The 11,999-nt window shown below is 39.8% G+C and overlaps 1 protein-coding gene across 2 annotated transcripts in view; it reads right to left on the bottom strand.

The window, feature by feature from the left end:
- Positions 1-4,745: 4,745 nt before the first annotated feature.
- Positions 4,746-11,999, bottom strand: part of pds5b (PDS5 cohesin associated factor B) — a 44,575-nt gene continuing 37,321 nt past the window's right edge. For both annotated transcript variants that reach the window (XM_036564850.1, XM_036564860.1), the window contains exons 31-34: positions 8,546-9,010; positions 6,931-7,029; positions 6,605-6,722; positions 4,746-5,604 (exon numbers count right to left, since the gene is read on the bottom strand). In XM_036564850.1, coding sequence (XP_036420743.1) covers positions 5,569-5,604; positions 6,605-6,722; positions 6,931-7,029; positions 8,546-9,010 — 718 coding nt within the window. In that variant the 3' untranslated portion in view covers positions 4,746-5,568. The remainder of the gene's footprint in view (positions 5,605-6,604; positions 6,723-6,930; positions 7,030-8,545; positions 9,011-11,999) is intronic.

The following is an 11,999-nucleotide window of genomic DNA, read 5'->3' as shown; positions in this document are numbered from 1 at the left end:
ATATACAGCACATTCTCCATCATTCTGAGGGACCATTTCACTCTTTCAGCATGGAATGGTTCTATATAAAACTCAGTGTTCTAAATAGAACCATCTTTTTTAAGGGTGTATAAACTTTCTGACTCTGATTTCTTTACAGTGGTGGTGATAGGAACCAGGGGCCAGCATGTCTACAACACAAATATATCCATTTTATATACTATTCAAAACCACCAGTAAACCTACACGAGTCTTGATGATGGTAAAATAGTGGTAAATCTGAAAAAATAAGTTTTCTTTGGGGACTATTTTGCCTTAGAACACCCTTCTTCTATCCCTCCTCCACAAATTGATTAAAATAAACTGACTGAAATACGTTTAGACCAAAAACCTTATCACAAAGCTACTGTACTCCTCAAACATCAGGCAGTATATTCATAATCATTTCATGTAGTAACTTTCTGTGAGGGAGATTTTAGAGCCATTAGACTTTTCAGACTTCCTATCACCACCGCTGCATTTCACACCAGCCAACTCTGAATGGCCTTGCTTACATCTTCACCAGTTAATTGTGCAGAAAATTTGAAAAAATCGGTGGAGTTCCCCTTTAAATGCTACAGGCACAGTAACTGCTGCACGATTTAAGGTGGAACGGAAAATTAGAGTAAGAAGAAGACAACTACAGCCATGTCATAATCCAGGCCTCAAAAGGGCTGATCGATGCATAGATTAGCAGTACAGCTGATCTTTTTAATCACTTTGCAAAAAATGTCTTTCTTTTTTGATTCCATTGTTCTGAACGATGATTATCACAGTTTCCGTTTAAACAAATCTTCATGTTTACCTTGAACCTGATCGTGTTGTTTACTGTGAAGGGGAATGAACATCTTGTTCGCTGGATGTGTCTCTGTGTAGCTGAGGGATCATATCACGTCATTGCAACACTCGATTCATTTGATTCATTTGAAACAGAATTCAGAAACGGGACATTCGATTCAGTTTACCGAACCGAGTCAGTTTCACGATCCGATTCGGTTTACCGAACCGATTCTTTCGAGCTGTTCGTTCAAGTCGGTTCTTTCCAGTCGCCCTCGTAATTCCCTGCAAAGTGGACTGAACAGGATAATAAGGGCGTTTTAAAGTCGATTCCAGTGAAAAAGGAAACTTCAAACGTCACAGGGAGCGGCCGTCAGCGGTTTATCACTTCACAGGAAGCCGCAGGAAAGTTTACCTAGTAACTTTTAGTCATTGCATAACGCTTAAAGATGCGTGTTTGATTATGGCCGCGTCCCAAACCGCATACTGCCATAAATAGCATGTCGAAAATAGAACACCACCAACAGAAGTCTGTTGATCAGTGTAGTGTGTGTAGTACAGTAGTCTGTGGTTTTGGACGCAGCTCATGGCTCTACAGGGTTTTCCATGAAGGTCTTTATCCGCTGCTGTTCCCTTAACCAACATCCTGTGCTGAAGTGTGTAGGGAATATATACAGGGCCATTTATGAACATTTGGGGGCCCATAGCACCATCTTATTTGGCCCCCCCTCCTTCACCCTACATACCCCAATCAGACATACCACATCTTGTATATAAGATGTAATACATACTTCATTTTTAAGAAAATTTAAGAAATAAGTAAGAGGAAGAAAATACAGTAAGAAAATCTGGGGGGGTAAGAAAAACTGCTTGTAGTGCTTATAGCCAGAAACAGCCCTGGTAATATAGCAATAGGGGAGAGTGGGGCACAACCTAACCCAGTTTGGCTTTTGAATAATAATATGAACAGTATTTTAGTTGGAATAATCTTGTTTTTATACAAGTAACGTATCACTGTTGTCGGAAGAAAACCTCATATCTCCATTTTTGACATAATTTTAAAGTACTCGTAGTTCTATATATTGTGTGTAAATTTCATGATGAGTGGAACAACAGAATTGACCCGAAATGACTTGGAAAAAAGTCTGGTTCCGTTGACTTACATTAAAAGTAAAGTAGGTTTTTTCCTTTTCCTGTAAAGTTGTCATTTTGGAGATATGAGGTTTTCTTCCGACAACAGTGATATTTATATCTGTATCTCTGCTACAAATGAACACTTGAACATTGTTTCTAGCACCAATTCTTCATGTACAACTCCACTAAAAATGATGGGAAGCACAATGTTACACTTTTCCCCATGAGGGGGGCTGACTGTAACAGACAGAGGGTCAACACCCCAACACCCTCTCAACACCCAGAAAATCACACAGAAGAACCTTCTCTGCGCAGTGTAGGTTATCACTTTATTACTTTGTTCATACCAGTCCGTCTAACGCAGTTGTGTCATCACTTCACAGCATAGTCCATTATAACCATGACCGGGGGAGCTGCTGCATTGAAAATACTGAAAAGAATCGCTACAATAGCAAATAACAACTATTTTTAATATATTTTGGAATAACATCATCACATTCAGTCTGTATATCTAATCTGTATGTTCTCTTGGCTCATGGAGGCCCTACAGGCGGCTGCCTACCTTCGTCTAGTGCAGAGACTGTCTTTGTACAGAAGGAAGTGTAAACAAATCCAAATAATTTTTTAACTTGTTACAAGAGCGTTAGATTTTATTTTTCTATGCGCTTCGTAGCGCATGGGTAGCACTGTCACCTCTTGGCAAGAAGGGCCTGGGTTTGGTTCCCCGGCTGGGCGACCAGGGTCCTTTCTGTGTGGAGTTTGCATGTTCTCCCCGTGTCTGTGTGGGGTTCCTCCCATAGTCCAAAGAAATGCAGTCAGGCCAATTAGAGACGCTGAATTGGCCCTAGGTGTGATTGTGTATGTCTGTCTGTCTGCACTGTGATGGACTGGCGACCTGTCCAGCGTGTATCCTGCCTTCAGCCCAATGACCACTGGGATAGGCTCCAGTACCCCCCTCCGTGACCCAGAAGGATAAGTGATTAAGAAAATGTGAGTGTTTATTTACATTTTATTCCCTTTTATTAATATTTTATTTGGCTTGATTTAATATGGTTAATGGGCAAAAAATGTTTATTTAATGTTTTTGTTTAGTTTGATTTAATAAGGTTGTATTGTGAAAACCAGTATTCAAAATCTTGTGCCTACAGTACCAACACCAGCGCTGTGTAGATCAATGTAGATTCAGTTGTTCCTCTGAGTCGGTTAAGTTGATTTTTTGGAAATAACTGATTCAAAATAATTCCTTCAGGAATCTGACATCATTATGTACAATTATCATGTACTATAAAGGAGCCCTCTCAGAAAAAAACACCTTAATAATGGAGGCTTTAGCACAGGGTGCATATATACATTATACAACAGCTACAATGTGAGTCTATTAAAGTGCAAATGTTGATTAATCACTGTGTCGTGAAACACATTCATCTTTCCTGTTTTTAGAGCACCTTTCAAAGCCTTTCCATTCCCTGTAGTTAGATTAAAGATGGGGTTTAATCCAAGCAGAACTTCATAAATATTTAGTCAAGCTCATTTTGAATGAGGCTATTGTAATCTGATTTTTTTGCTGAATCATATTGCTCATATTACTTAAGACTTACATATATTAGTGACATTTGAAATACTGCCATTGTCTTACAAATCATTATGGCCTTGTGGTGAAGTCTGAGGTTTACACTCCTAATCTAATCAATACACATCTCCTGTGCATGAAAGGACCTTGAAAAGCCACGGGTACAATTGTGTTACTACAAAACTACGACTCCCATTATTGCTCGAGTCACGCTTTTAGTCATGGTGCACTGACAGTTGTCAATATGCTCATGTGAAATGTCAACATAGTTTTAACTCCTAACCGCACGATAGCTTTTCACAGCTGTGCAGTAAACGTCACCAGTTTGCAGGGCAAAAAAGCTTTTGTCCTACAGAGCAGTTTAAGGAGCATCACTGATTAGGAATTGAATATATGAAGTATATTACCTGTAATTTCTTTCACCACAGTGTCTTAAAACATGCCTCAGATAGATATACCTTGCTGTCATATATAAGACAATACTAAAGTATTTTGATCCCTATCAGAAGTGGTACAAGCCATCACATTTAAAATTAATTCTACTGTTTTTAATAATTATTTTTTAAATAAAATTCATTTATTTAGATGTAAACAAAGTCATTCAGAGTGGTTTGACATGAAATGCTCCGTTGTGAAGACTCAGAGTCAGAATTGTTTACAGTGGTGCTGACAGAAACTGGGTGTCTGAAAAGTTTAATGCTTCCAAAAACTTCCTCATAGAAAGTTATTATATTAAATGATTACCAATGTTGCATGAAACCCAAGACAGTGTTTTACAATCGTTTCCATGTGTTTAAAAATTCATTCATGGGTTCAGTGGTACATTTAGGGAGTTGTAAGGCCAAAAAAATGTCCCAAAGCAAACAATTTTTCAGATTCACACTTAGATGAGTGTCATTTTGGATAAAGAAACACTAAAGAAATCTGTTTCTCTACAATTAAAAAATTCATGTCAAACCACTCTGAGTTTGTTTCGACCACTGAATTCTGAAAAATGGGTGGATTTTCCCTGCAACTAAGAGGAACTTTGCATGGGTGTATCCTCTGGAAGATTTTAGGTTTGGCTCCTTATTTAATATTTAATATTCTGAAGTGTTCCAGCTCAGTAATCAGCGCATAAATGATTCATTTTTTTGTTCGACAGCCACGCAAAACTACCGCAGGGAAACATCAACATGTTAATCCATGTTTGTCCAACAAAACAAGAAAGGGAACCCTCCCTTATTTGATCAGTAAACCAGTCCAATTATTTAAAGAGAATATTTTATTGGTTCAGCAGACTGAAAAAGTGATTTGGGGGACTTTAATCCGCAACTGTTTTGCAATGCACAGCCAATATTAAAATGGATGCTCTGTACCACACTTTCCCTGTTGTTCCAAACACTGCTTAAATCAATACTGAGCCAGGAAAAGATAACAAATACGTGATTTTGTCGTCAAACCAGTGTTTCTTTTTGTCCTGCAGAGGCACATTTGCACATCCACAATAATATGCACACAAGAATTATACAAATGAGAGGGGTTAAAAAAGGGAAAGAATAAAATGACAAACAAATTTAAAAAAAATGGAACTACAAAACAGTTAATTAATGTAGCACAGTACAGAATGATACAGAAAACACACCGGACAGATACAGTACTGCTAAAAGTCGCTTGTCAGAATTCTTTTTTTTTTCCTTTTATACTTGGACAGATCAGCTGGTGCAATATCTTTAAAGCTGGAAGGGTAAAAGCTATACAGTTGTCTCCCTAAAGTTGGGTGGAAGGGGGTTTGTAGAGACAGGGGTGACAGAACGAAGACTATTTACATTTTTCTTTTTTTCTTCTTTTTTTTTTTGAGTAGGATAAGATCTTCCACATGGTCGGCACACGCAACAATGCAAAACAAACCATGAGTCATGGTGGGCAGGCGTGGCAAAAGCATACGGCAGAAAAGACGGCAAAATACAGCTGAAGCAGATGCATGGCTCCAAAAAGTCCAAAATCTCCAAAAATTCCCTCCTTTGTCTTCTGCGGCTCTTCTAGGCTTGGCCATCGTGAATCTCCCGCGCTGGAGAATCTCAGCTCACTCATCTGCGGTCTCGCCTTCCCGACTTCCGTCGAACCTACGCAGTAACGCAAAGCAAAGTCTGTAAGGTTTATTTTAAGACTTGAAGTATAACTGTAAAATATTCTGCCAAAGGTATTTAACTCAATTAGCGGTACAGAACTAGAATTTTGACGTTTAATAACCTTTTGAACAAACAGATGTTTTTCTACGTTTTTCTGTGTCCTTTTTCAATCTTATTCTGTTTACCCCGTTAAATATAAATATAATTTATTATTATATTATTATTATAAATATAATAATAAATATAATATAAAAAAAGAAATTCATGATTTTTTTTTTAATGATCATGTTACTTTGCAACTTGTTTTGAACCCACTGAACTCTTTGGGCAGGCCAGCTTCAAACCCCACAGGACAAACAGATCAGCAGTAGCCACTTCAACATGCAGCCTAATAATCTGTTAATAATCTGACTAATAGCTCAATCAGAATAGAACACGTCCATGTAAACACCACAATTGGAATAGACTAGTCTGATTGAGGCCATTCTATCTGATTTCTATCCGACTGAACGAGGTGGGTAATCCTGAAAATATCTGCTAAACAGAAGAATCATAACCATGTAAACGCCTGTATCTGATTACATTCCCAATCAGAGAGTTTAAGTATGTTCTGATTATGTGCGTCATGTCATAGTGAAAGTTTATAACGTTCAACATGGCGGAGCAGAAAATGGTCTGCAGAGGAGACGAAGTTCAAAGTGCTTTGAACTTTAAAAGACGGCGGTGTGACGGACGTCCAGCTTATGTGTCTCAGAACACGACGTCTTCCTCTGGCCGCTTCCTTAATACATGTGAAGTACATTTTCCAGCCATAATTTAAAAGCATTTAAAAACACAAGCGCTCCAGCTGAAAACTCATCTCACCCTGTCTGGACCTTAGCAATGCTTGTTGTCATGGTAACGTTTACTCTGAGTGGTAATTGGAATGTATTCAGTCGGACTGGCAAAAATCTTTGCGTGTAAACACAGCCAGTGACAGAGAAAGAGGACTTACTTTAGGTGAGGAATCCTGTAACTGCTCCTCCTCTGCCTCCTCCTCACTCTGTTGGGATGTCTCCATCTCCTCCTCAGACTCTTCCTCTTGGCTTACTGCTGCTCTGGATCGTCCACCACTGCAAAATGGAGTAAACAGGTCAGACATAGTGGCATTTGCAGAAGCCATGCCTCTGAACTACTGGAGATCTTCAATCACACCTTATTAAAAACACATTAAGTATTAACGACAAACCTATCAGCTTCTACATGAGTCCAAATCTCAAAAGTGGCAGTCAGCACAAAGCCTACGGTAGATGTGTGTGTGGTGTATGTGTGAGGCTGTACCCTGATTTTCTAGCTGCCGTTTGTGACTTTGGAGGTCGTCCTCTTCTTTTCTGTGGCGTGGATTCAACTGAATCACTGGTGGCCTCTGATGCTTCCACTCTGAAATAAATCACACAGTGGCACATTAAATTATATATTCAACTCATCAAAACAGGTGACTGATTATTTCAACGATAAAAGAGAGCATTCAAATTCACACAGATAAAACTGTACTGTATTTTTTTTCCCTACAATGAAAATGCAAACTAGTGTTCAAAAATTTGGAATCTAAATTTAAAAAAATGTTTAGGAGTCACTATTTTCAGTAACAATATTGTTTCAATAAAACAAACGTTGCAGCTACGTGTGTGTGTGTGATTCTTTGATGATGCTTCTACTCAAAATCACAGATTTTAACTAATTAGAAGGAATCTGTGAAAAAGAAGTGAGATGAAGGTAGATGTAGATAATTTCATGACTGAGAAAGCTGTAAAACAATTAGAATTAAATTATAATAAAATTAACACCAAATATGGTGAAATATGATGATTAAATCTCAGGCAGATTTCATCAAGAAATTATTACAGATCTTGGTCTCGCTATTGCCAACAAAAACCTTGAAAACAGTTAAAATTAAATAAAATAGCAGCAATTATTAATGACAAGTGATTCCAATACAGTATATTGACCCATATCAAACCAAAGTGTAGCAGCTTGTAGCATCCATATACCTATCTGCATGGCGAAAGCTATACTAGTCCAGAGCATGTGAGCGGTGTGAAGTGCGAGTGGAGCAATGTGATTTTGCTCGGAGCAGCTTTTCAGATAGTCGGAGCGACAGTGTTCTCTCTCACGCTGAAATTGCTCCAGTACCGCTCCATCCCGCAAGCCAGACAGTCTTGACTACCTCTGTGTGACATGAGTGATGCTGCAGTGACAGCTACAGCTTACACACCACAGCCATTCATACACAGCGTCTGAGCTTTTTCAGCAGACCCACATACTGGAAATGATCACTGATCACAACAAAGTTCTACAGACGTTAGACACAGTTAGTCTTGTGTTGTCCACTTTGCTGCATAAATGATGAAGATGGTGTTAAAAGCATGTGCATTTGTTCAACCTCAGCAGTCTTCTGTCTTGTGATTGAGCCATCGCTTCAAGCCTATACCTTCCGAAAAAGCCTGTGTAGCACAGAATGTTGAACTAGTTTTTAGTTTAATAACGGCCATTAATTCTATAATTAAATAACGTGTATAGTGTCTTGTCCAAACATTCCAGACATAAAACAAATACCATAAGAATGGACCATATGGAGTGGATATGGTGCGGAGTTTCTCTGACATGTGAGCGAGGAAACTGAACTCAGGAAAATCGAAAAACCCAAAGCGAAGCTGGACCGGAGTGATAACAGAAACACTGAGTGAGGAGCGGAAATGTCTGCTGCTCCACTCCACTTACATACACAGTTCTCGTCTATTCTACTCTGGAAAGTATTTGCACTGTCCAGTGTCCTTTTTATACTATATTAGTTACCCTCTGTCTGGTGTAATATACGCTGCTGTAGTATATGGATTTCACTATACTTTGAATGCTCAGCATATTGAATACACAGGACAACAGCTACATAACTGACCTTGGTTTGCGACCTCGCCTGCCTTTAGGCTTCACTTCCATGTTCTCACTGCCTGCGTCGTCTTCCTCTTCCTCCTCCTCTTCCTCCTGTTCTTCGTCATTCTCTTCTTCCGGAGGTGGTGCGGCCTTCCTGCGTCCTCTCCTTCCCTTGCTTGGAGTTTCGTCCTTGGTGGCAGATTTTGGAGGTCGTCCTCTGCGGCCCCTCTTGGGCGGACTGTTCTGTTCGTCCTCCGTCTCCATGGAAGCTTCGGCCATGCTGCTGTCCTCTCCCCACTGCTCCTCCGCATCGTCCGTGCTGGTGTTGGCCGCTTTCTTGCGGCCGCGTTTGGGCTTCGACTCCTGGGCTTTATCCTCCTGGCTGGATGCCGCGCCTCGCTTGCGCCCCCTGCTGGGCTTTTCTCCTTCAGACGGGCTCTTCATGGAGATGTCCTCGTTCTCGCTGTGGTCCTTCTCTGATGCGTCCAGTCTGAGAGCAAGAACAAGTGGGAAGTCAAACCAATTAGTATGAAGTAATTTACCATCACGTAAAAGCACTAAAAGGAATCATATCCTATTTTATTGTTTTTTCTTTTTTTGCCCAAAGATTCTCTTATTATATTGGTGTGGATTTATGTAGCATAATTATTTTTTAGAAATAGATTCAAAATTAAACAGGCTGGTTTTGCTACTGTGCCTTTATGGATGCGTAAAGGCACGTGGTAGCAGTCCACCATGAAACACTCCTTATGACTTCAATATTCATGGGTAGGGCTAAACTGCTATAGGCTGCTTAAATGGATGTGTGTTATGTTATATATTTCATACATACATACATACATACATACATGGTCACAACTAGGTACACCTATCTTGAATCTACACTCATTGTCCATTTTATCAGCTCCACTTACCACAAAAGTGCAATTAGTAGTTCTACAATTACAGACTGTAGTCCATCAGTTTCTCTTTCTCTGCATACTTCTGTTAGCCCCCTTTTACCCTGTTCTTAAACAGCCAGGACCCCCACAGAGCAGGTATTATTTGGGTGGTGGATCATTCTCAGCACTGCACAGACGTGGTGGTAGCATATAAGTGTGTGTCGTGCTGGTTAGAGTGGATCAGACAGCAGTGCTACTGGAGTTTTAAAAACATCAAGGTCACTGTTGGACTGAGAATAGTCCACCAACCAAAAATATCCAGCCAACAGCGTCCTGTGGGCAGCGTCCTGTGACCACTAACTGACTAGAAGATGACCAACACAAACTGTACAGCAACAGATTAGCGACTGTCTCTGACTTTACATCTACAAGGTGGACCAACAAGGTAGGAGTGTCGAATAGAGTGAACAGTGTTTAAAAACTCCAGCAGCACTGCTGTGTCTGACCCACTCGTACCAGCACAACACACATTAACACACCACCATCATGTCAGTGTCACTGCAGTGCTGAGAATGATCCACCACCCAGATAATCCCTGCTCTGTGGTGTTCCTGTAGGGGTCCTGATCACTGAAGAACAGGGTAAAAGGGTACAACAAAGTAAGCAAAGAAACAGAAGGACTTCCATTAAAAGTCACATTTTTTTCCTTCTCCTGTAAACTTACCATTTTGGAGATAAGGTTTGTTCAGACAGTGACAACAATCACAACTTAATTTATTGTACTCTAGTTTAAAGTCTTCAAATCCTTAGAAGTTAACTAATAATAGGAAAGACATGACGCTATGCTACATAATGCTTGATTAAAAGGTGCTGGTGGAAATCCGTGAGCCAAGCTGTAGCTCTAAATATTCATTTACTTCTAAAACTGTTGACAAGTGAATTCACCATGTCTATTCTTGTTTCATTACAGCGCAGCTTGAATATCCAATTATACCAGTCTGGAACAGTAATGAATCATGTTATGCTACATTTAATTGGTTCACAGCAGAGCTTCCCCGTCTATAAGTGAAGGGCTGGTTCCATACTTGAAGTGCTCTGCTCATGTGAGGGTGGCACAGTGGAGCTGTAATCATTACAGCCTTGTCATGCAAATGTGTTTACAGACTTATTCAGCGGGATGTAAATGACACCTATTCACTAATGTCTAGATCTCATGGAAACCAGTATAGCTCATGGAAGACTCGACAATACAGAGACTAGAACACTGCGGCTTCTTTTCACTTGTGAGCTTAAAGTCTTGTCAATAGTCGGTGGGAAGATCGTATAATTATTACTCTATTGTTTGCTTTCTTAACAGGAGCTCAAACAGAAAAGTAATAGCCTGGAAGCAAATGCTGGTTTTAACTCTTGAACTCATAAGGACCAAAATCATAAACCCTATAAACAACCTAAATACAAAATGTAAAATAATTTGCACGCACAGAATAATAGAGTGCATGCACAGTATAAGCCCCACCCTCTTTACGCTGATAGTATGCACCTAAATGATTAGTTTTATCATTTACAGTGAATTCCATGAAAGACTACAAAAGACAGACCATTGGAGGAAACCGCTAAAAATATTTTTTTTTATGTGCTTGAGAGACCCTGTTTGGAAAACAGTAGGACAGAGGGCTTGTCTGTGATTACACAGACCACCTGTCATTTTATAAGACCCTGTCCTACACCTCATAACTCTGCCCACATCTACATCTGCCTGGCTATGAAAAAAAAGGCAACCTGCACTGACAGGTACTACTGTGGGGGAACAACATGCTGTGCTACCAAAACACTTAATGACAAGAAACATGCTACAACAAGAATCAACAGTGGGAATGCTTTTCAAAGATGGGAGTATTACATGCGAAGGAGATAAAGTGAGACATAGAAATAGTGACTTTCCTCCTGGACTAGTACGTAAATGTGATGCATATAAAGCTCAGAACTGTTTGAATAGTCGATTCTACGTAACGAATCAAGTGGCTAAATCTTTCTTGCTCAGAAAGCCTGGTAAAGTAATGCTCTGAATAAACCACTTTCACCAAAATGCATGTAATACTAATCAACTGCATTGTGCAGGTAAGAAGCTTAGAAGACAAGGTTGAAGCTGGCTTCTAATTCAAACTTTATGTTCCACCTTAAGTGCTGCTGTAGAGGCAATATTTGCCTCATTACAGCTCACTACAAAGAAAAACAGGAAATCAGTATGAACTTAAAAGGTCCTGTTCATAGGCTTGTAACTTCATAATCCCCTTGGACAAAAGAGGTTTGATGCTTGTTCTGGCCAAACGCCGCAGATTTTCAAAAAGGTAATATGGGGGAGTGCTTGGATAGCATGATTGGATGAAATGTCTGTCTGAATAAGTGCAATGGCCTAATATATCATTATAATTTACCAAGTAGAATAACCCAGTACGTTGCTCGAGGGGAGATCAGTATTATAGCCCTCTCTCCTGCTCTTTTAGCTGGGCTCCTAAAAGCAAGCACGACCACCCTGAGATAAATTAGCCAATAGCCATGGTAGCCATGGTATTCACTGTTATTAACATCTTGTGGTAT

This window comes from Colossoma macropomum, unplaced genomic scaffold, assembly GCF_904425465.1.
Source record: "Colossoma macropomum unplaced genomic scaffold, Colossoma_macropomum, whole genome shotgun sequence".
Taxonomy (NCBI): domain Eukaryota; kingdom Metazoa; phylum Chordata; class Actinopteri; order Characiformes; family Serrasalmidae; genus Colossoma; species Colossoma macropomum.
This window is presented reverse-complemented; position numbering and strand designations above follow the sequence as displayed.